At 46.3% G+C, this 26,033-nt stretch overlaps 1 protein-coding gene across 1 annotated transcript in view; it reads right to left on the bottom strand.

Moving 5' to 3' along the window:
• The window catches only part of DEPDC7 (DEP domain containing 7), a 93,825-nt gene that overhangs the window by 52,827 nt on the left and 14,965 nt on the right, over nucleotides 1–26,033 (bottom strand). Inside the window, exon 2 of the mRNA XM_077288102.1 lies at nucleotides 1,256–1,667. Coding sequence (XP_077144217.1) covers nucleotides 1,256–1,667 — 412 coding nt within the window. The remainder of the gene's footprint in view (nucleotides 1–1,255; nucleotides 1,668–26,033) is intronic.

Genomic DNA, 26,033 nt, shown 5'->3' with positions numbered 1-26,033 from the left:
CTTGAAGAAAACCTGTTGGGAGGCTGCAAAAGACCTGAGACTGGGATGGAGATTTGTCTTCGAACAAGACAATGATCCCAAACAAAGCAAAATCTATAATGGAATGGTTCACAAATAAACAAATCCAGGTGTTAGAATGGCCAAGTCAAAGTCCAGACCTCAATCCAATCGAGAATCTGTGGAAAGAGCTGAAAACTGCTGTTCACAAACAAACTCCATCAAACCTCACCGAGCTCGAGCGGTTTGCCAAGGAAGAATGGGAAAGAATCAGTCTCTCGATGAACAAAACTAATAGAGATATACCCCAAGTGACTTTCAGCTGTAATCGCAGCAAAAGGTGGCGCAACAAAGTATTAAGTTAAAGGGGCCAAATATTGCACGCCCCACTTATCAGTTTTTGAATTTCCACAAAAATTTAAAGTCACCAATAAATTTTGTTCAACTTGTTGATTCTTCACCAAAAATTTACATTTGGTATCTTTATGTTTGAAGCACAATATGTGGTTAAAGGTTGAAAGGTTCCAGGGGGCCGAATATTTTTGCAAAGCACTGTACGTTAATCAGTGATCTAGTACTCTTTTCTGGCACTCAATATTGATTTGGTGAAAGCCCCTAGATAAACAAAGAATAAACAAATTAAGTTGATTAGTTTTATGGCAGGCATCTCTCCACTATACAGACCGGCTTTGGAGCAGCTGCCAGAGGTTGAACATTACTGCAGTCAACACTGAACTACAGACAAATTGCAGCCACTTCAATGCTATGGATTTCTGTGAAAGTAACCCTTCCTTTTAATTAGGCAATGTGTACATTGGCATTGGTTCATGGTATGACATTGTCACAAGGTAATGGGCACTCAGCCCACCAATTGACTAGATACATTCTTATTTCTAACAATGTATTCTTAAATATGGTAATTTAAGTGCTAAAACGCAAGTAGATAAAACCACAATTGACTGTATGGAAGATTGTGAATATGGACAATCTGCATCTACTCCTGGCATTCTCAATGCTCCTAAAAAGACCCCCACCCAGTCGCAGAAACATATCGTCCCTTCATGGCACAAGGTGGGGGGATCAGAAAGGAAGAGTGTGTGTATGTGTATGTGTGTGTGTGTGTGTGTGTGTGTGTGTGTGTGTGTGTGTGTGTGTGTGTGTGTGTGTGTGTGTGTGTGTGTGTGTGTGTGTGTGTGTATGTTTGTGTGGTAGAATTTAGACCAACTCCGATGTATAGAAAGAATAGAACATTCCTTACCTTCCCATGTATCTCTGTGGAGTACAGTGCCCATTGCCATTCTCAATCATTCCTGTGGGATGACTCGGCACATTGAGAAACCTGTACAGGCTGCAACTGCTGTCCTCAAACACCAAACGCTTCTTCTCCTTCCCAAACATACAAGTTGTCAGCACCGACTCAAATACTTTACAGTCCATGAGAGCCTGGCACACGCGAACCACTTTGGAGCGGGAGATCTCTGCATCCCCAAAATACCTATGCTGCACTAGATGGGAGAATATAACGTCCACAGCATCTGAGCCGATGAAGCAGTCTGGGTGAGACTTCAAGTGGTGCCGCCTCTTCTTCACTTCTACCTGTGTGTGAAGAGCGTGGATGATGTTACTCCAAATGTATGTGGCTCTGAAAGGCTTGTTACTCAAGTTTGGACCTGCAGGAACAAAAAAAAAAAAAAAAATATTCATGGAGACTGGATTATTGGAACCATACAGATGACAAGTAGGACATTTTTCTAGTACCCACTTGTCAATCAATTAAACCGCAATGGATCCCTGCAGTTAGGTGCAGGAAACATACAAGACTTCTAGGTGCTGCAAACTGGTCAGAGTGAGAAACATCACCAACCTACATTCCATTTTTACCTTCGTTTGGGCACTCCAGGAAAGAATTTATTGGCAGGTTCAGGTATAAGGTTTATAAAGAACCCATTTCCAGAGACTCCAAGTGCAAAAAAAGTTCTAGCCAACTTCTGATACTGCACATTAGAAGTTGTAATAACGGGGATCCAAACTATTGCTAGAACAGGTTGTGTTGCCCTTTCAATCTGAATTTTTTTTTTGCTGGTAGTGGGCAGAGGTGACTATAGACAAAACCTAAGGTAAAAACAAAGTGGGCAAATACCCTGCAGTAAGTGGCAAAAACACATGCTACTCAGTTTGGATCAATGAAGACATAGAAGCCTGGAATCCCCAGGTCAAGGTCATCCTGTTTGCCATAACACTGTATTGGTCCCTAAAGACATGGAATGTTATCAGCTTTACTTCTGTACTTCAATAAAGGCCAATCTATAATTTTACCCAATGACATTTTTACTAGGGAGAAACAGTCAAGTTCCCTTTTCTGCAGAGAACAGTATGTATTTCACAGACTTCAATAAATCAGCGATTAGGGATTACAGCTGTATTAGCAATAGAAAAAGGAGACTAAAAAAATGGGAGACACTGGTGACCCTGCAGGGAACAGATTTAAGGGACCCTGTCAGCAGGATTGTGTACAGTAACCTACAGTGTCAGGTCGGTGCCATTATACTGATGATTACACTGATACCTGGTGATGAAATCCGTCTTGTGGTTGTTATTTAATCTGTATGTGTGAGGACCTGTGTGGGGGGCTTTATTTGGTGCTCGGATTAGGTATTCATACTGATGGACTATGACTGGTCACTTATCCCTCATTTTACATACTGCATATATTGTGTGGTTTAAAAAAAGTCAATTACCGTATATACTCGAGTATAAGCCGAGAATTTCAGCCCATTTTTTTAGGCTGAAATTGCCCCTCGGCTTATACTTGAGTCATTCCCAGGGGTCAGCAGGGAAGGGAGAGCAGCAGCTGTCTAAGGGCTCATTTCCACTGGCGAGGAAAACGGACGAGTGCAATCCGATTTAAAAAAAAAACAAAAAAAAAAAACGCACAGCACTCGCACCATGCGAGTTCTGTCCGATTTTTACGCACCGGTGTCCTTTGAAAAGCAGGTAATTCAGCGCGGTGTACAGTAAAATCACACTGACAGGTTAGAATAGAGTAGATATATACACATAGAATAGGTATATATACATATATATGTCAGTGAGACACCTATATATGTATATTTATATTTAATGCAGCGCAAGATAGCATTAAAGCCGCTAATTCAATTGCCGGCTTTACATTTCTCCTTCCCAAACCCGACATGATATGAGACATGGTTTTCATACAGTAAACCATCTCATATCCCCCTTTTTTTTGCATATTCCACACTACTAATGTTAGTAGTGAGTATGTGCAAAATTTGGCCGCTGTAGCTGCTCAAATAAAGGGTTAAATGGCGGAAAAAATTGGCATGGGCTCCCGCGCAATTTTCTCCGCCAGAATGGTAAAGCCAGTGACTGAGGGCAGATATTAATAGCCAGGAGAGGGTCCATGGTTATTGGCCCCCCCGTGGCTAAAAACATCTGCCCCCAGCCACCCCAGAAAAGGCACATCTGGAAGATGCGCCTATTCTGGCACTTGGCCACTCTTCCCACTCCCTGTAGCGGTGGGATATGGGGTAATGAAGGGTTAATGCCACCTTGCTATGGGAAGGTGACATTAAGCCAAATTAATAATGGAGAGGCGTCAATTATGTCACCTATCCATTATTAATCCAATTGTTTGAAAGTGTTAAAAAACACACACACACACACACTTTAAAAGTATTTTAATGAAATAAACAGCGGTTGTTTTAATATTTTATTGCTCTCAATCCATTTTCAGACCCTCGCTTGGCAAAACAATAAACACACAATATACATACCTTCTGCTGACCCGTCACGTCCCACGAGGTAATCCATCTGTAGGGGTTAAAATAATTTACAAGCAGGAGCCCTGCAAAAGCAGCTGTGCTCGTGCTTGTAATTCCCCGGCGAATGAAGGAAATGTAGGTCATTGACCTACATTTCCTTCAGTCGTGGTGATGCGCCCCCTGGTGGATGTCCTCATATGACCTGGAGCGTGGGAAAAAGTTCCCAGGCTGCAGTTCATGAGAACATCCAGCAGGGGCGCATCACCGCGACTGAATGTAAGTCTAGATCACTGCTTTCCTTTCAGCACCTGGGGATTACAGGCACGAGCGAGTGGTTTATTGCAGCTCATGCCTGTAATATTAGTTAACCCCTTCAGATGGATTACCTCATGGGACGTGACAGTTCATCAGAGAGGGTATGTATATTGTGTGTTTATTGTTTTGCCAAGCGAGGGTCTGAAAATGGATTGAGAGAGCAATAAAATATTAAAACAACCGCTGTGTTTATTTCATTAAAATACTTTTTAATCATGTGTGTTTAACCCTTTCAAACAATTGGATTAATAATGGATAGGTGACATAATTGACGCCTCTCCATTATTAATCTGGCTTAATGTCACCTTCCAATAGCAAGGTGGCATTAACCCTTCATTACCCCATATCCCACCGCTACAGGGAGTGGGAAGAGAGTGGCCAAGTGCCAGAATAGGCGCATCTTCCAGATGTGCCTTTTCTGGGGTGGCTGGGGGCAGATGTTTTTAGCCACGGGGGGGGGGGGGGGGGGGGGGGCAATAACCATGGACCCTCTCCTGGCTATTAATATCTGCCCTCAGTCACTGGCTTTACCACTCTGGCGGAGAAAATTGCGCGGGAGCCCACGCCAATTTTTTCCGCAATTTAACCCTTTAATTTCATAGCTAGAGACCCCAAATTTGACACACAGACACTTGTTACATTAGTGAAGAGGAATATGTAATAAAAGACGGGATATGAGATGGTTTACTGTGTGTAAACCATGTCTCATATCCTGTCGGGTTTGTGAAGGAGAAGGAAAAAGCCGGCAATTGAATTAGTGGCTTTTATGCTATCTAGCGCTGCATTAAAAATAAATATACATATATAGGCGTCTCACTGACATATATATGTATATATACCTATTCTATGTGTATATATCTTCTCTATTCTAACCTGTCAGTGTGATTTTACTGTACACAGCGCTGATTTGCCGGCTTTTCAAAGGACACCGGTGCGTAAAAATCGGACAGCAATACGGATGTCATACGGATGTTGCGATAAAAAAAAAAAAAAAAAAAAAAATCGCATGACACTCGCATGATTTTCCTCCGTTTTTTCGGTCCGTTAATCGGACCGATTTGTCTCTCGCCAGTGGAAACGAGCCCTAATACTCACCTGCTCCTGGCGCGGTCCCTGGTTCTCCAGGTGCTGACAGCTTCTTCCAGCGTTGAGCGGTCACATGGTACCACTCATTACAGTAATGAATATGGACCCGACTCCACTCCCATAGGGGTGGAGCCGCATATTAATTACTGTAATGAGCGGTACCATGTGACCGCTTAATACATGAATAAGCTGTCAGCGCCCGGAGAACCAGGGACCTGCAGGGACCGTGCCAGGAGTAGGCGAGTATAACTGGGGCATATTTACCTGTCCCCCGTTCCACCGTCGGCACTGCTCCGTCTTCCGCATCCTCTGCAGTGATGCTCAGGTCAGAGGGCGCGATGATGCAATTAGTGTGCGCGCTGCCCTCTGCCTGAACGTCAGTGCAGAAGACACAGCTGCGCTAATGGTGGAACGCAGACAGGTGAATATAGCAAGTGCCAAGGGCCGGAGCGACGAGAGGAGTGTATGATTGTTTTTGCATATGGGGCAAATATTTCTATGGAGCATCTTATGGGGCCATAATCAGCATTTGAGCAGCATTATATGGGGCAAATATAAGTATGGAGCAAATGTCTATGGAGCATCTTATGGGGTCATAATATTTGTGCAGCATTATATGGGGCATATTTTAATATGGAGCATCTTATGGGGCCCATCAAACTGTATGGAGGATTATATGGGGCATATTTTGTATGGAGCATTATATGGGGCCCATCATGAACTGTATGGAGCGTTATATGGGGCTCCTGATTCAATATGGATATTCAACAACCCTTATTAATTGTGACATCAGTAGGTTTTTACTTTTATTGGTACCTACTTTTATTTTTGACATTTACCGGTAGCTGCTGCATTTTCCACCTTAGGCTTATACTCGAGTCATTAAGTTTTCCCAGATTTTAGTGGCAAAATTAGAGGTCTCTGCTTATACTCGGGTCGGCTTAGGCCAGCGTCACACTAGAGAGTTTTACGGAAGTATGAGAGGCACAAAAACTACGCATTGCACACGGACCAATGATTATCTGTGGGGCAGCTCCTATCTGCCTTATATTTCGCAGCTGTATTTTACGGGCGTAGAAAATTGCAGCATGCTGCTTTAGTCAGCGTATTGCGCAAAAATAAATAAATCTGGCAATAAAAGTCTATGAGGGGGGGGGGGGGGAATACGGATTACACACGGACCATCAGTGTGACTTGCGAGAAATATGCACTGGTTCTAGAGAAAAGCCGGCAATTCAGTGCGGTGTACAGTAAAAATCACACTGACAGGCTAGATTAGAACAAATATATAATATATATATATATATATATATATATATATATATATATAGTTTTCAGGAATATTTGAGCCCATGGATCCATTCGGTGTCCATTTTGCAAGCCTGCGAGAAAATCTCGCTTTACAGATACCATATGGAGGATGACATGCGTAAAATACACAGCCACACCCTGCCTACGGATGACGTACAGATCACCGTTTTGGGATCATTTCTGTGTAGTACGCCTGTAAAAAACAGACCGCATTTCTCTACGCTGAGTGTGACCCTGGCCTTATACTTGAGTATATACGGTAATCAAAATAGCACCGACACTAGCATGATACACGGCCAATATGCATATATTCATTAATATGGGGGGGGGAGGAATTATCTTCATTAAAATGGCACAGTAGCATCCATCACGTTCCAATAGATGCTAATGCGCAAGCACCGCCGGCAGTGCCATTTTGCAGGAGAAAAAAAAAAAAAAAAAGTGTCTGCGCCATCAAAATGCACAGTAGCATCTCTTGGAATGGGATACATGCTACAGTGCCATTTTGATGAAGATAAAAAAAATAATAATTAAAACCCCACACTATGGTATGCTTTATGTAAAATATGGGGGGGGGGGGGAGGTCACTGAGGGATCAATGATCTGTCGTAAGCCATCAGTATAAATACCTAATCAAAGCACCACATGAAGACCCCCACAGGCCACCCCAAACACTGGCATATCTAACTCAAAATAAAGATTAAAGAACCACAAAACAGATTTCATCACCAGGTATCATTGTAATCAGTTTAACAGCGCCGACCTGACTGTAGGTTACTGTGCACAATCCTGCTGACAGGGTCCCTTTAAAGAGGCTTAAAATTAGATAAACCTCTATTTCCAAAAAAATAAAAGCGGAACTCATGTCCACTCTGGTATTGCAGCCCACCCCATTAACTTCAGAAAGGGAATACCACTTTATTGTAGTTAATGGGATATCCAAGGGGAAAAAAAAAAAAAAGTTAGTGTAGGTAATACATCTACATCCTTTGAGATTACAACAACTGGGACCAAACAAAGGAATGGGGGGGCCCTGTGTGAATGACATGGTAGTACACATGAATGAATATTGCACCCATGGATTATACAACTTGTTCTTCCGATTCTTAAAATAAAAGCTTATGTTTAGGTTACAACTAGTGATGAGCGAATAGACTCATTACTCGAGATTTTCCGAGCACAATCGGGGGTCCTCCAAGTATTTTTTATAGTGCTCGGAGATTTAGTTTTCATCACCACAGGTGAATGATTTACATCTGTTAGGCTGGCCTCACACTCAGCGTATGTAAATACGATCCGTTTTTTACGGCTGTAATACGCAGAAAAGTCCCCAAAATAGTGATCCGTATGTCATCCGTAGGCAGGGTGTGTCAGCGTATTTTGCGCATGGCATCCTCCGTATGTAATCCGTATGGCATCCGTACTGCGATATTTTCTCGCAGGCTTGCAAAACCAACATCCAATGGATTTATGTGCTCAAATACGGATGCGTAATATACGGCAGATAGGAGCAGGGCCATAGAGAATCATTGGGCCGCGTGTAATGCGTATTTTACGGACGTAGTTTATGCGCTCATACGTCCGTAAAACTCACTAGTGAGAGGCCGGCCTTAGCCAGCATAAGTACATGTGGGGATTCCCTAGCAACCAGGCCACCCCCACATGTACTTATGCTGGCTAACAGATGTAAATCATTCAGCTGCAGTGATTAAAACTAAATCTCCGAGCACTTACAAATACTCGGAGGACACCCGAGTGTGCTCAGGAAATCTCAAGTAACGAGTATATTCGCTCATCACTAGTTACAACCTGTCAAGGGTAAAAAAAATAAATAAAATTTAAGCTTTCGGGTCATCTATGTAGCCAGTATTGAAAAACAATATATGGTATATGCAGATTGAGCCAAAAGGTAGATACTCCCATGTCTGTTAGAATACACAGACGTTTTATTTTTTTGGCAATTGGGTGGTAAGAAAAATAGAATTATTCTTACCGTTAATTCGGTTTCTAGGAACCTTCCACGACAGCGGTACTGGAGGATGTCTCCCCGCCCTAATGGGGGACAGGAAACACAAAAGAGGTTAAATACCCTCCCCTTCCTGCCACCTCCAGTGTTTTTTCTGGACACGGTAGCATGTATAATTACCCTCAGGTGCAGGAACTCAACGATATAATCATAGAAATAGGGAGGGAAATTAATGCTGTCGTGGAAGGTTCCTAGAAACCGAATTAACGGTAAGAATAATTCTATTTTCTCCAGTCACCTTCCACGACAGCGGTACTGGAGTAGTACCAACAAAAAATTTCTTAGGGGGGGATAACAGCCTGCAGAACTGTTCTGCCGAAAGTTAAATCCCGGTTGAAATCAAGTCTGTAATGTCTGGTAAACGTATGAACTGATGACCAGGTGGCAGCTCTGCAAATCTGCTCCGTAGAAGCGTCACCTCTCTCTGCCCATGATGTTGACACCGATCGTGTAGAGTGGGCTTTCAGTGATGGAGGAGGTGAGAGATTCTGTGATGAATATGCCAGAGATATGGTCTGTTTAATCAAGTTGGCGATTGTATTTTTTGTCGCCTTTCTACCTTTGTTCTTTCCAGAGTGTTGAATGAAGAGATTTTGATCAATCCTCCAACTCTGTTTGTGAAAGATAATATAGGACCACTCTGCGGACATCCAGAGTGTGGAAGGACTCTTCCCTCTCGTTAGAAGGATCCGGGCAGAATGAGGGCAACACTATGTCCTGACCTCTGTGAAAGTCTGATGTCACCTTAGGTAAGAAGGTAGGGTCTAGACGGAGGATAATACTATCAGATGTCACCCTCAAATAAGGTTCTTGTATGGATAGTGCATGTAATTCCCCTATTCGTCTGGCAGAAGTAATAGCCACTAAGAAAACAGTTTTAAGGGTAAGAACCCTTAAAGACGACTCTGATAAAGGTTCAAATGGATCCCGAGTTAGACTATTAAGGACCAGATTTAGATCCCAGGGGGGAGTATGGTTGCGTACTCTGGGGTGGATTCTACATGCTGACATTATGAAACGTTTGATCCACCGATGTTTGGCTAGTTCTTGATCAAAATATGAGCTGAGAGCTGAAATTTGTACCTTTAAGGTATTAGGACTAAGACCCAAATCTAGACCCTTCTGCAAGAAGTCTAGGATCTGGGCAATATTTGGGTGAAAGGGGTCTGGAATATTAGGAAGGCACCAAGATGAAAATTTTTTCCCAGACTTTGGCATAAATGGAATTAGTTATGGGTTTCCTACTGTTTTGAAGTGTGTGAATTACTTCATCTGAGAGACCCCTTGCCTTTAGTATTTCGGCTTCAGAAGCCATGCTGAAAGATTTAACCTGTGAAGGTTTGGATGTAGTAACGGTCCCTGATGAAGTAGGTTGCTCTTCTGAGGTAAACATATTGGATCTTCCTGAGCCATGTCTAACAGGGCGCTGTACCAACTCCTCCCTGGCCACATTGGTGCAATCAGGATTGCCGTAACTCGCTCTGATCGGATCTTCTGTAGAGTTTTTGATAACAATGGGATCGGAGGAAAAGCATAGACGAGGTTGAACTCCCAGGGGTGAGAGAATGCATCCATGCCCAGTGCTCTGTCTGTCATATTCAGGGAGAAATATGCCTGCACCTTGGCATTTTGACTGTTGGCAAAGAGATCCACTTCTGGAATCCCCCAATTGGATATTAGGGAGAGGAAAACTTCCTGATTTAGACACCATTCCCCTGGATGGACATCGTTTCTGCTCAGAAAATCTGCTTGGGTATTTGCTGATCCCTTCAGGTGGACTGCCGAAATAGAGAGGAGGTGCCTCTCTGCCCAAGAAAAAATGTTTGAAGCCAGGGTCTTTAAATTTTTTGTATCTTGTACCTCCCTGATGACGGAGGTATGCTACCGTGGTCACGTTGTCGGAATATATCCTGACATGATGCCCCTGAACAAGCACGGATGCGGCTTTTAACGCTTCTTCCACCGCCTTCAGTTCTCTGAAGTTCGAGGAGCTTGCTCTGATGTCTGGGGGCCATCTGCCCTGGAAATGAGTTCCGTCGACTATGGCTCCCCAACCCCTTTGATTGGCGTCCGATGTGAGCGTCTTTAGTGGGACCTGGTCCCAGCTGACCCCCCGTAGGAGATTTCGGCGATGCAGCCACCAAGTCAGGGATGTCCTGACATGATTGGGGAGGCAGATTCTTTTGGATAGAGAGCTTTGTTGTCTGTCCCAGGATGCTAGAACATGGGTCTGGAGAACTCTCGTGTGGGCTTGGGCCCAAGGTACCATCTGGATACAGGATGTTAGAGATCCCAGAATGGACATGGAATGTCGCAGAGTAGGAGCTTTCAATGTTCTGAATGCTGTTACCCTCTGAACCAGATCGAGTTGGCGTTCTCTGGGCAGAAAGGATCTTCTCAACTCTGAGTCCAGCAGGACTCCTAGGAACTTTTTCTTCTTGGAAGGAAGTAGGTCCGATTTCTCCAGATTCGGGATCCAGCCCAAAGATCTCAGGATCTCTAGAGACTTTGTTACATCTGATTTGAGGCGAGAGATAGAAGGAGCGATAATGAGCAGATCGTCTAGATAGGGTACTACGCAAATCCCTTGAAGACGTATGAATATTATTGCCTCTGCCATGATCTTTGTGAAGACCCGGGGAGCTGAGGCGATCCCAAAGGGAAGGGAGTTGAACTGATAGTGTACTATCTGCTGATCCCGAGATATTGCAAATCTTAGGTATTTCCGGAATTCTGGATGGATTGGGACGTGATAATACGCATCCCTCAGATCCACCGTAGCCATCACCCAGTCTTGGCCTATCAGAGGGATCGCTGTTTTGACCGACTCCATCTTGAATCTTCTGTAAGTTATTACTCGATTCAGGGGTTTTAAATTGATTATTATCCGGTACTTCCCCGAAGGTTTCTTGATTAAAAATAGGCGAGAGTAATGTCCTCTGCCTATTTCTTGCTGAGGTACTGGGGAAATTACTCCTGCCTGGAGTAACTCTCAAAGTCCGGAGAGGAATGCACTCTGAGGGCTGAGACTCTGCAATGAGGTTATCCTTATCTGATGAGGGGGAGGGCTCTCGAATTCCAGTTTTAGCCCATTCCGAATAGTGTCGAGTACCCACTGGTTTGACGAAATGGAACCCCACTGGTTGATGAAGCCCGAGAGTCGACCCCCGACGCCCTGGGCGTAGTCACTGCTTGTCAGGGGTTTGCTGGGACTGGGGAACCAGGATATTCCTACCCTTCCCCCCTTTAGGATAGCTCCAGCGTCCTGTCTTGCCCTTTCCTTTGAACTCTCTTTGGAAGGGTTGTTCCTTTGAGGGACGAAAAACGTTTTTTCGGATTCCTCTGTTCAGGAAGCGCTTTTTTCTTGTCTGTTGCCTTCTCTAATATATCATCCAGAGCCTGCCCGAAGAGATAGCGGCCTTTAAAGGGAATGGCACAGAGTTTCGTTTTGGACGTGATGTCACCGCTCCAGGACTTCAGCCATAAAGCTCTCCTGGCTGAGTTAGAAAGAACTGCTGATTTAGAAGCCACTCTGACGGATTCTGCCGAAGCATCGGCGAGAAAACCCGTAGCTCTCTGGAGAAGAGGGAGGGAATCCAGGATTACCTCCCTAGATGTTCCCTGGGTAAGGTGGTCTTCAAGAGTGCGGAGCCAACGGAAGAGGGACCTAGCCACACACGTAGACGCAATATTTGTCCTAAGGAGATTCGTGGAAGTATCCCAAGATCTTCTCAGGAGACTCTCCATTTTGCGGTCCATAGGGTCTCTGAGTTGGGAAGAATCCTCAAACGGGAGGGTTGTCTTTTTTGATACTCTAGAGACTTGTACGTCTACTTTAGGAGTTTCCCATAAAGAAACGTCTCCATCCATAGGGAAACGATTCTTTAGCTCAGATGGAACCGTAAGCCCCTTCTCAGGAGATTCCCATTCATGAAGAATGAGACTCTGCACATTCTCGTGTATTGGAAACCCCTTCAATTTTTTCGGTTTTAACCCGCCGAACATCTCATCCTGCACTGACGGTTTGTCCTCCTCAACGCCCATTGTCCCCCTGACCATACTGATTAACTCGCGTATGTCAGAGGAAAAATAGTATTTCTTATTTTCCTCTTTAGGGGTGGAAGTGGAGCCCTCATTCTCCCACAAATCCTCTGAGACAGAAGAATGACATTCACCAGAATCTGAATCAGAAATAACCGATGCCATCTTCCTTTTTTTAGGCGGAGGTGGCTGAGGTAACAGAGACTGGGAGAGGGCCGATACAGAGGACTGAACCTCTTGCTTAATGAGGGTTTTGATGCTCTCGAACAAGGATGGCTGTTCAGAGCGTAATATTTCCTCAGTGCAGGGCTGGCAAAGTTTCTTCTTGTATGAGGAAGGAAGCTTTGACGCACATACACCACATTTCCGATCTTCCGATTTCTTGGAAGATTTGTCCTTCCTAGGGGCAGAGGCCTTGTCTCCCTAAAAAAGGAGAGAGAAGGGGACTAAATATATAGCACCCTAAGGAAACAGGGAAAAGAGGGACCTGTCCCACTACTCACAGTAGGAGGGAAGACGCAGGGCTCGGCAGATGCAGAGGCAGGTCTGTCACCTTCCATGGTCAGTCAGTCAGCACTGTAGTCCAGACAGATAGACAGAGGGCCTTACCTGGAGGTGACTAACCAGGGTTAAATACCGAGGTTGCTGCGTCCTGATTATGTGCTCCTCCTCCTCTCCCGGTCCCAGGCGTAGGGGAAGAACCGCTATGCCACCATCTCTGTAAGACGCGCGTGCGTTCCACCGCTGGAACGCACATGCCGTGAACCGGAAGTTCGGGGTACTTCCGGTTCGCGCGTCCACCGTTTCCGGCCAGATGAGAGGAAGAATGCCGGGGAGCCGCGCGGGGACCCCGGCCGCACACCACCGTTCCGCTTTACTCCAGAAGGAGCGCGGGAGGAACGGGGAAAGGGGTCCCGAGTCCACACTGTGAGGAGACGGGAGCAGCACCGCAGGGAGGAAAACCGACCCAGGCTGCCCGGCTTGTAAGTAAAAACTGCGTGCTCCGATCGCCGGCCACGGCAGCACTACAGGACCTCTTCATGCCCCATAGGGGACAGGAAAAACACTGGAGGTGGCAGGAAGGGGAGGGTATTTAACCTCTTTTGTGTTTCCTGTCCCCCATTAGGGCGGGGAGACATCCTCCAGTACCGCTGTCGTGGAAGGTGACTGGAGAAAACAGGAATGAAGTCAAGAGCAGATAAAGGATTATCAACAATGTTAAAAAGTCATAAGTATTTAAAGGGAACCCGTCACCCCCAAAACCGATGGTGAGGTAAGCTCACCGTCATCAGGGGCTTACCTACAGCATTCTGTAATGCTGTAGATAAGCCGCCAATGTTACCTGAAAGAAGAGAAAAAGATGTTAGATTATACTCACCCAGGGGCGTTCCCGCTCCGATGGGCATCTCAGGTCCGGTACAGCGCCTCCCATCTTCATTCCATGACATCCTCTTTCTGGTCTCCTGTTGAGGGCAGAGCAAAGTACTGCAGTGCGCAGGCTCCCGAAAGGTCAGATGGGCCCGGCGCCTGCGCACTGCAGTACTTTGCTCGGCCCTCAACAGGGCAGACAAAGCATGCCTGCGCCGGAGCGGCGGCGTGAAGACCAGAAGAAGACGTCATGGAATGAAGATGGGAGGCATGGGAGCGGACCTGAGACACCCATTTGACCGGACCGCAGCGGGACCGCCCCAGGGTGAGTATAATCTAACCTCTTTTTTCTCTCCTCTTTCAGGTAACATCGGGGGCTTATCTACAGCATTACAGAATGCTGTAGATAAGCCCCTGATGACAGTGAGCTTACCTCACCATCGTCACCATCGATTTTGGGGGTGACAGGTTCCCTTTAAATACACAGCCATTATTAAATAAGTCATGTCAGGGGAGGTGAGAACTTCAAGGCTATTCATGTGGTGAATGAAGGGTTTACATTTCTATTCTCACAGGCACCTTCTCAGATCTTATGTTCAGTCTTTTCATTCTATGTAAATTAAATACGGTAGCCACTACACATCACTAGGGATCTGCAAGGACAGACAATACAACAGTGCACATCACCTGTGTATTAGGAGTGAGAAATACTTGTCAGACCTGGCTCCCCCATTACCATGCACATACAAATGAATAGAAATGAATGTTTTTTTATCAGCATATGTCGTACAAGAAGGCACACACAGTCGAAACGCGCGTTGGGGTCGTGGCACCATCGGACCAGAGGTAATGTTAACGTTACAAGTTTGTTTTTTGCTGCCCTGTATTATGCTGCTGTATATTATTGACCCATCTGTGGAGGTATGAATAATTATGCCGTTGAGGCGAGAGAAACTTTCCATCCATGTGGTTAATGATTAAGGTGGCAGTGGGCTTTATGTTTGTGATAGTTTGCCTCTGGTCTATGGTGTCATTGTTCTAGGTAGCACAGGCCCAGCTTACTCCAGGCGACGAGCTGCCAAGAACAATGACTGTAGAGCTCATTCCACCTGTCATATGAGGATTTCGCTAATGAGCGGCAGCCTGTTTACACCGCACAATTATTGGGGAACAAGTGTCCCTAGAAGGGCTTGCTCCCAGTTATGAAATACCTTGGACAATTTTCTGTTGATCACTTGCATCTTTTCATGACAACGATTAAAGGGAACCTGTCTCACCCCCCCCCAGGGCCTCTTAAAGTAAAAGAGCCGCCTTCAACAGCACTAAGGCTGCATTCTGTGAAGGTGGCTCTTAGGCTACGTTCACATTAGCGTTGTGCGACGCAGCGTCGGGGGCCGCTGCGTCGCCGCATGCGTCATGCACCCCTATATTTAACATGGGGGCGCATGGACATGCGTTGTGCTGCGTTTTGCGACGCATGCGTTTTTTTGGCCGCAAGCGTTGGGCGCAGAAAACGCAGCATGTTGCATTTTTTTTGCGTCCAAATTTCGGCAAAAAAGGACGCATGCGTCGCAAAACGCAGCGTTTTTGCGTGCGTTGTTGCGTTTGTTTGCGTTGTGCGTGAACGCAACATCGCACAACGCAAATGTGAACGTAGCCTTATTTCAGCATTCTTATGGACAATAAATATGAGTTTTATAAATTTCCCGCCATACCTCTATTGAGTCAGGAAGGTATGTTTTCTCCCCCTGACTCAACCACCTCGCAGCCGTCCATCATCCCCCTCTGGCCACTGCCTCCTTTCTCGTGACGCTACTGGCTCTCTGCAATCAGTTCTCGGGCATGCGCACTGCCCGGGAACTTACATCAGGTGATGTAAGGATATCACGCCTGCGTGTAGCGGAGGCCCCAGATTCCCAGCAGTGTGAATACATCCACGCTGTGGGGTGGGATATGATCTAGGGCCTCCGCTACACACGCAGGCGCGATATCCTTACATCACCTGATGTAACTTTCCGCGCAGGCGCCAGTGACGTCACAAGAAAGGTGGTGGCACCCGGAGGAGGATGATGGATGGCTGCGAGGCAGTTGAGTCAGCAATAGGAGGTATGGCGGGAAATTTATAAAACGTTATTTTAGAGTTCCTACAGATAGTAAACACAAGAGCCACCTTCACAGAATGCTGCCTTCGTGCAGCTGACGGTTGCTCTTTTACTTTAATAGGCCCTGGGGGGGCAGTTTTGGGCTACACAGCAACAAACAAGTTCAGGGGGGGGAAAAAAAAAAAAAATATATATATATATATCAGTGTTTAGTTTTTTTTTGTTAGTATTAAAAGTTCAGATTCACACTGACCTACTGCACCATGCTGGGCACGTTGTCAGGGTTTCTAGGAATCTGCAAACTAGCCTAACCAAAACACCAACAGCTATTGTGGACAGAGGTCTCCCTGGAAATATTTATTTTCCAAACAAGCACAAACTATTTTTGCACCAGTTTGGAATAGAAATAATAATAATAAAAAAAAAATAAAAAAAAAAAAAAAAAGAATGGAGGCCAGACCCTGTCCAGTGTATCCAACTTCATTAACATGAATTGCTCAATTGGGGCATGTCAGAATCCTTGAAAGACTATTTTGATGGCAACCCTAACGGTTCCCCTGATAAAGTGGTCTCTGCCAAGAACTACAAGGTGAACATAACCATAGAGGCATGAGTCCAGTAATAAAATTTGGTGCTTCTAGCCACCATGCACCAGAAATGTTAGAAGAAGTTCAAGTTCTACCTATAACATACCATAAACATTAAAGACTATGAAACAGAAGTGACATGAAGTTGAGTACTTGTCTCAAGTGACACTTTTCTTCAAAGTTTGTGGGGGGAGAGGCAGGAGAAAGACCACTCCGTAACCATTTGACAATCGCCACATCGCTTGATTTAAAAATCGTAAAAAAAAAAAAAAAAAAAAAAAAGGCTTTTGTAGAAATCACTTGTATGCACAGTTTAGGATTAAAAACAAGCATGATCTTGGGTTACAATGTTAAAGGCCAAGATGCAGCTTACTAGATCATAAACCGGTCATGTCTGCATGGGTTCATTGCTCAGATTGACCTCCCCCTTCTATCTCTAACTAGGAGGACTTTCCTTCTGATGGAGTGATGCAAAGTGTCTTCATTTAGGCAAAGTTTGCACTGGGTGTTAATGCTGTGGGTTTTTTTTTTTTTTATAATAATTTTCAGCTACATTTGACAGTACCAGCCATGTATGAGATTTCAGAAGTCATGCACACAGTTGGTTTTTCTCATCAGCATTTTGCGCTTTGATGTGTTTTTTTTGGATAGAGCAGGTCACTTTCAGCATTTTTCACCAACTGACTAGAATGGGTGGTGAAACAAAAAAGGGTATTAGACCTACCGGTAACTCGGTTTCCAAGAATCCATTCTGACAGCACCCTGGAGGACATCCTCCTCCTTGCATGGACAGGAAAAGCACATGAGAGGTTAACAGGTCCCACTCGGTCCCTTTCCCTCAGTGTTTTGACAAGTACCGCACCATGGATAGATGCAATTGACAATCTATTAACCAAGTCATTACAGCATATGAAATAGAATACATGGGGGGGGGACCAACGGTGCAGTCAGGATGGACTACTGGAAACCGAATTACCGGTAGGTACAATACCCATTTTCCATGACGTCCTTCTGACAGAACCCTGGAGAATACCAAAAAAAAACTCCGCTAGGGTGGGATTACTGCCTGGAGAACTTTTCTCCCAAATGTCATCTGCTGGCCTGATAACACCAAGCTATAGTGCTTACAGAAGGGGTTTACCCTGGCCCAATTCGTGGCCCTGCACATCTGCTTCTAGAGATGCTCCTGCTTGTTCAGCCCATGATGCTGAAATGGCCCTGTAGAATGGGCTTTTATCCCTACTGGGCAGTCTACCCCTTCTGATGTATAGGCTTTAGAGATTACTGTTGTAATCCACCTTGCAATGCATGCTTTTGTGTTACCCGTTTTTACCCCCAAATAGAATAAACAGGTTAGGGTCCCTTCTCCAGGTACTAGTGGCCTCCAGTTAGTAGATTACCGCCCATCTAACGTCCAGATAGTGTAAAGCCTGCTCCCTTGCGTTTGAGGGGGTTTCTCACAAAAAGAGGGTAAAAATATTTCTTGATTTTGATTCTGGCCAAAAGCTACTTTGGGTATGAAAGCTCCAGCTTTAAAACTAAGTGGTCCTCCTGAATCTGTAGATACGCGTCTCTAGTGGACAGGGCCTGAATCTCCCCCACTCATAGCTGTAGTAATAGCCACCAGGAAAGCTGTCTTCCAGGTGTGTGCTGAAATAGGCATATTTCCATCCAGGATATAAGGTTCTTTACAAAGAGCCCCGAGGACCAGGTTTAGGTGGGGGGGGGGGGGGTTACCTGCCTGATAGTCGGGCAGTCTCTGGGTAGCTCTTGCAAATCCAACTACCCATAGATGAGAGGCCAGGGGGTAGTCCATGCGAGTACTGAGTGCCAAAATCTGGACCTTAAGGGTGCTAGGTCTAAGGCCCATGTTAAACCCTGTCTGGAGAAAATCCAGGACCAGAGGGACATCAGGGACCCCTGCTACGACGACGTACCTGCCACCTTCCAGACTGAATCTTCTCCAGACCTTGTAGTAGATAGCCGAGGTTACTGGTAGAAAACTAGTTAGTAGAAAACTACTAGCTTATATAGTGGATATGACTTGATCCGATAAGCCCCAGGCTTTCAGAATGTCCTGTTCAGGACCCATGCTGAAAGGTGAAGCCTTCTTGGGTTCTGGTGTAAGACTGGACCCTGATGGATGTCTCTCCACAGAGGAAGCTCGATTGGGTTCTCTATAGACATGGACCCCAGCGGCAGGAACCAGCTCCTCTTCGGCTAGAACAGGACGATCAGCAGAACCCTTGCCTGATCTTCCTCAGCACCACAGGAATGAGTGCCAACGGTGGGGTGGCGTAGGAGAATGGTTCATCCCATGCATGACTTAGAGTGTTGATCGCTTCCGGCATGTCTGAAGGGTTCAGGGAATAGAGTCTGGGCACCTTTGAATTTTTTCTTGTGGCAAACAAATCTATTCTAGGAGCTCCCCAGCGGTGGCACAGCAGCTGAAATACCTCCTAGCTCAATTCCCATTCTGTTGGACAGATTCTTTGCCTGCTCAGGTAGTCTGCCTCAACATTTTGTGACCCTTCCAGGTGTACTGCGGTTATTGAAAAGGACAGTGTTCTATGCCCAGGAGAATATTTTCCATGCTAGATCCTGTAGCGCTCTGTGTCTGGGACCTCCCTGGTGCCTAAGGAATGACCCTGCTGTCACGTTGTCTGTTCACATTTATGGAACCAGCATGTGAAAAATCTTAATTCCTTCTTAAGGCCTCCCATACTGTATAGAGCTCCCTGAAGTTTGATGACTTGCAGCTGATGTCTTTGGGCCATCTGCCCTGAAGGAATCTTTCTAGGAGAGTTCCCCATCCCCACCGGCTGGCGTCCATGGTTACCACGCAAAGAGGGGATCCACGAAACACCTGTCCTTAGGTTTCTGTGCTGAGTCCACCACCATAATGATCTTTCTCACTCCTGCTGACAGGTGTATAGTCTTGTCTAGAGATGCCAGGCGGCGATCCCATGCTTAGAGTACTTGCCTCTGCAATGGTCTTGAGTGGACCTGAGCCCACCTGATGCAAGGGGTGCATGCTGTCATTACCCCTAGGATCTTCATGGCTGACCTTATGGTAACTCAATGATTTAGAAACTCTGTGACCTTGCTTCTTATCGACTCCTGCTTCTCCCTTGGCAGGAAGGATGCGCTGCAAGTAGAATCCAGAAGCACTCCTAGAAATACCTTCCGGGACTCGGGTGTTAGATGTAACTTTCAGTTTACCACCCAGCCGAGGTACTCCATCACCAAAATAGTCCGATCTCTGTAGGGCTAAGATCTCTGCAGACCATGCCACCAGGAGAGAGAGTCATCCAAGTAAGGTACAATTGTAATTCCCTGGCTTCTTAGGTAGGCAACTACTTCTGAGACCAACTTCGTAAATATTCTGGGAGTCGAGGCCAAGCTGAACAGGAGGCATTGAAACTGTAGGTGGCAGGTACGGTCTGGTAGACTTACAGCGAATCTCAGAAGTTCCTGTGAGGCCGGATGGATCGGGACCTGGTAATAAGCACTCTTCAGGTCGAGAGTGCATATCACAGAGTCCTTGTCTATGAGGTGGACGGTTAACCTTATCGACTCCATCATGAACCTCTTGCATCTGACCCAAAAATATTTAACGGTTTCAGGTTTATGATTGTGCATGCTTCTCCTGAAGGCTTTAAAATTGAAAATAGGGAGGAGTAGTGGCCTCTGCCCATTTCTGATGGGGGGGGGACCGGAGCTATGACTTCCGAGTTGACCAACTCCCGAAGGTCCGCAAGCATTGCAGAGTCTGCTGCTACACTAGTAGGTGTAATATATCTCTGGGGCTGGGAAGAGGCAAGCTCTATTCTGTAGCCTTCTGTTATGGTCCTTAAGATCCATTTGTTTTTGGTGATCTGCCCCAAGTTTTCCGCAAAGAGACTGAGCCTGCCCCAGATAAAGATGGTGTCTGCCTTCTAAAATCTATAGCTAGATCCAAGAGGGGAATTCTTGCCCCTTCGGCTCTGGTTATAGGAACTTCTATAGGTTCCTCTGTTAGAGCTCTCCGGATCTCTATAATGGGGTTGTTTGCGAAGGGCCGGCCTTTTCCAAAAGGGCTGAAATTTTTGGGGTTTGTCCTGTGGGAACCCTTTTTTGCCATCAGACGCAAACTCTAAGATGTCGTCTAGAGCCTGCCCAAATACTCTGGACCCAGAGAAAGGGATGGCACATAACTTATTTTTGGAGGCATTATCCCCCAACCAGGACTTTAGCCAGATGGCTCTAAGGGTCGCATTGGACAAAGCTGTTTCTGGCAGCGAACCTCACTGATTTGGCTGAAGTATCAGCCAGGAAGGCAGTGGTGGATTTTATAAATCGGTAGAGAGGCTATTATCTCAGCCCGAGGGGACTTGTTAGCTAAATGTTCCTCCAATTGTCCCATCCACAGGAACATGGACGTAGCCACAGAGGTGGCTGCTATATTTGTCTGTATCAGGGCTGCTGATGCTTCCCAAGCCTGTCGCAGGAGAATGTCCGCCTTCCGGTCCATGGGATCTCAGGCTTGATGAGTCTTCAAACAGAATAGACGTCTTCTTTGTGACTTTAGCCACTGGTACATCGACCTTAGGAATTTCTTCCCATGTCCTGTTGTCGTCTGGGTCAAATGGTAGGCGACCTTTGAAGTCTCGGGACATCACTAGTCTACATTCTGCCTCCTTCAATTCTGGTAATATGACTTGAATATGTTCACTTACTGGGAACAGAGTCTACCTCTGGGATGCGAGACCTCCAAACATTAGGTTCTGCCTGGATTGCGGCCGTGGGACATCTTTAATTTGCATGGTATTTCTCACCGCCTGTACCAGGTTCTTGGTATCCTCAACTGGGAAAAGGTACTTTCTGCCCTGTTCCTGATCTTCTAGCGGTAGCTCACCCTCCTCCTGGTCTGAGCCCTGCATGTCTGATTCCTCATCCGAGGATAGCCCAAATTCTCTCTGCTTCAGCTCCCATCTAGGCCTCTTATGGCTCGGGCCTGGACTGGAGGGCTACTGCTGTGCGATGTTGGACAGGGAAGCCTGCACCTCTTCACGGATCAAGCTCCTCATTTCAGACAGGAAGGATGGCTGTTCCTCCCTTATGACTCTGGAAGTGCAAGAGCCACAGAGGGCTTTATTGTAGGTATCTGGCAGCTTTACATGGCATATGGGGCAGCGATTACACTTTGTCAAAGCCTTGCCTGACTTTTTAGCCATGGGCAGGGGTGCCTGTGGGGTATCCTTAAAATGTGAAAGAGTCTCGCACTCAACTTAAGTATTTTTAATTGTAGATTTAGTACTAGAGGTAGCACTGGAAACGTTTCAGCCCAAGCGGACTTTCATCAGTCACGTGCTGTGCCAACTAGTGTGTGGCGATAATTCCTATATTAGGATGCAAATCATGCGTGGTGCAGGTAGTAACCGCCTTATATAGGAGTGGAATAGTAGATGAGAGGAGTATGCACAGACTCAGAATAGCGTATATTGGGCTTGAGGTGATCACCTCAGACGGCCAGATATGGAACAGGGGTTGGAGGGAAGCCGCTGTGGTATGTGAGTTGTCCTCTCAGACGCAGAGTCCACCTCTAGTACTAATAAATCTACAATCAAAAATACTTAAGTTGAGTGCGAGACTCTTTCACATTTTACTATATGGTTTGGGTACCTAGTCTCTGCACCAAACTATAGCAGTGCACACGGTGTTTATTCCCTTGTGGGGTATCCTTATCCTAGATGATCCAAGAATGGGGATAGTCAGGACTAGGAGCTGTGTGTCTAAGTGCGTGCCCGGGTTCTGCGTTATGCGCACTTACCCCTGCGTCCTCACTCCTATTGTCCATGTCACCACACTCCTTTTAGGGCATCAGGGAGCCTGCAAGCTGCTTGCTTCTGCACAGTGTCTGCGCTCCCTGAACTGGGACACACACTGCCTTTATCCCAAGTGAGGCGTTGCTTCCGCGTTCCACACCGACTCAGACGTCACCCGAAGTGACGGTCGCCCCTGCAGCCTCTTCCACGCACCAAAATGTGGAACGCACGCTGATTTGGGGCGCTGACGTCACCAGAAGTGATGCCCGACCTGCTGTGCAGTCTGCTGGTCTTCCGCGTTTCACCAAGTGGAACGCACGCTCCCGGGAACCTCTTCCGATCCTAGGACTTGGCACCTGAGCAGAGAGCCTCCCGCAGGATGAGCGGGCTCTACCCAGGAGCCCGTCCGCTCACTGGTCTCTGGGGCACCCCACCGGGGAGTTTCGGCCCTTGGCCACTTGACAGGGGGGGGGGGGGAAGGATATTGGACCAGCCGCACGATCCCCCTGAGCCCTCCGGTAAGTTGCGCAGCGCTTCTCTCGTGTGTCTGTCCATGCAGAGACAGGAAAAAAAAAAAAAAAACACTGAGGGAAAGGGGGCGGAGTAGGACCTTTTAACCTCTCGTGTTCTTTTCCTGTCCCTGCAAGGAGGAGAACGTCGTCCTCCAGGGTGCTGTCAGGGGGACGTCCTGGAAACACCAAGGTTACTTACTGGTAGCCGGTTTTTCCGGAACCCATGACGGCACACCTGAGAGAGGGGATCCGCCCAGCCAGGACAGGAAACCCTACTGAAAATAAAAGGGCGGTACCTCTGTCGCTTCAGTTGGTTTTCAGAGCATGAGAGGCCCCCCTGGTTAGTACACATGGCAATCCAACACCACATTATATTAACTAAAAACACCCAAAACAATAGTGCACACTGAAAGGGTGATAAAGGGGGGGAATATACGGGTGCCGTCATGGGTTCCGGAAAAACCGGCTACCAGTAAGTAACCTTGGTGTTTTCCCTTCCCCCATGACGGCACACCTGAGAGACTTTTGTAGAAAGAAAAACCCTTAGGGAGGGACCACCGCTTGGAGTACCCTTCTACCAAAGGTTAGGTCAGCAGAGGAGGAAAGGTCTAGCCGGTAGTGTTTGAAAAAAGTTGAGGGTGAGGACCAGGTAGCGGCCTTGCAAATTTGGTCAATCGATACCTCAGCTTTCTCTGCCCAGGAGGTAGCCACAGCTCTGGTGGAGTGAGCCTTGATGCCGTCAGGAACCGGAGTGCCACTTGCAGAATAGGACAGACTAATGGCCTCCCTGATCCATCTAGCAATGGTACTGTTAGCTACCCCACATCCCTTTTTACTACCTTGAAAGGCTACAAATAGGGTTTGATCTTTCCTCCACTGACTAGTCATGGTTATATATTGTAACATGGATCTCCTTGCATCTAGCATATGGATTGTTCCCCCGGATTTTTAGGATTACAAAATGATGGCAACGTAATCTCCTGACTCATATGAAGTTTTTGGACTACTTTGGGGAGATACGCTGGATCTGGTCTTAAGATTATCCGGTCATCAAAAACCTGAGTGTAAGGAGGGCATATTGATAGAGCTTGTAAATCACCTACTCTACGGGCCGATGTTAGGGCTACTAGTAGGACCGTTTTCAGGGTGAGGAATTTAGGTGATAATTCCTGCAAAGGCTCAAAAGGATCTTTGGTTAAAGCCTCCAAGACTAGATTTAGATCCCAAGGAGGGATTTTGGGAATAACTGGTCTAGACCAGCCACAGGATTTTATAAACCGTGAAACCCATCTATTAGATGCTAGGTTGCAATTATATAGGGCCCCTAAGGCTGAAACTTGAACCTTAAGGGTGCTAGTTGCTAACCCTAGTTGCAAGCCTGCTTGTAGAAATTCTAGGATGGGACCCACTGGAGCTACATCCCCTAACGGTTCACCTAAGAAACCTAAAAATTTCTTCCAGGTCCTACCGTAGATTCTAGACGTTATAGGCTTTCTACTTTAATAGGGTGGAGACTAACCCTGGTGAGAATCCTTGGCGACTTAGTAGCGCCCTCTCAAAAGCCAGGCTGCCAGATGGAAGCCCTTCACCTGAGAGTGGGTCACTGGTCCCTGGGTTAACAAGTCCGGCACATCTGGCAGAATCCATGGGTCTGTTATCGACATCTGCCTTAGAAGGGAGAACCATGGTCTTCTTGGCCAGAATGGAGCTATGAGTATTATTTTCGCTCGGTCTGCTCTGATTTTCCGGAACACTGTTGGAATCATCACTATCGGGGGAAATGCGTACACCAGAGAGAATTTCCACGGTATTAGTAGGGCATCTACTGCGAAAGGATGTTTGTTTGGGTTCAGTGAGCAAAATTTCTTCACTTTTTTGTTGCGTGAGGTGGCAAACAAGTCAATCTCTGGTGTACCCCAGGCCTGTATTATCTCGGGATTCAGGGACCATTCCCCTTGTCTCAGAACTCTGCGACTTAGAAAGTCTGCCTGTGAGTTTTCTACCCCTCTTAGGCCGGGGTCACACTAGACCGTAATACGGACGAGTGCTATGCGATAAAAAAAAGATCGCATAGCACTCGGCCCAATGTTAATCTATGGTTCAGCTCCCATCATCCGATATTTTCTCCACCGTATTTCGGATCCGAGGGAACTCGCAGCATGCTGCGATTGTCAGCGTATCTCGGCCGAGACTCGCCAATGCAAGTCTATGGGTGCGAGAAAAAAATCGGATTACACACGGACCATGCGTGTGCATTGCGAGAAATACGCAGCGGTGTTCTCTAGAAAAGCCGGTAATTCAATTGCCGGCTTTGCATTTCTCCTTCACAAACCCGACATGATATGAGACATGATATGAGACATGGTTTACATACAGTAAACCATCTCATATCCCCCTTTTTTTTTTGCATATTCCACACTACTAATGTTAGTAGTGTGTATGTGCAAAATTTGGCCGCTGTAGCTGCTAAAATAAAGGGTTAAATGGCGGAAAAAATTGGCGTGGGCTCCCGCGCAATTTTCTCCGCCAGAATGGTAAAGCCAGTGACTGAGGGCAGATATTAATAGCCAGGAGAGGGTCCATGGTTATTGGCCCCCCCGTGGCTAAAAACCATCTGCCCCCAGCCACCCCAGAAAAGGCACATCTGGAAGATGCGCCTATTCTGGCACTTGGCCACTCTTCCCACTCCCTGTAGCGGTGGGCTATGGGGTAATGAAGGGTTAATGCCACCTTGCTATTGGAAGGTGACATTAAGCCAGATTAATAATGGAGAGGCGTCAATTATGTCACCTATCCATTATTAATCCAATTGTTTGAAAGGGTTAAAAAACACACACACACACACACACGATTTAAAAGTATTTTAATGAAATAAACAGCGGTTGTTTTAATAATTTATTGCTCTCTCAATCCATTTTCAGACCCTCGCTTGGCAAAACAATAAACACACAATATACATACCCTCTCTGATGAACTGTCACGTCCCACGAGGTAATCCATCTGAAGGGGTTAACTAATATTACAGGCACGAGCTGTGATAAACCACTCGCTCGTGCCGGTAATCCCCGGGTGCTGAAAGGAAAGCAGTGATCTATACTT

The sequence above is a fragment of the Ranitomeya variabilis genome, chromosome 2 (genome assembly GCF_051348905.1).
Source record: "Ranitomeya variabilis isolate aRanVar5 chromosome 2, aRanVar5.hap1, whole genome shotgun sequence".
Classification (NCBI taxonomy): Eukaryota; Metazoa; Chordata; class Amphibia; order Anura; family Dendrobatidae; genus Ranitomeya; species Ranitomeya variabilis.
This window is presented reverse-complemented; position numbering and strand designations above follow the sequence as displayed.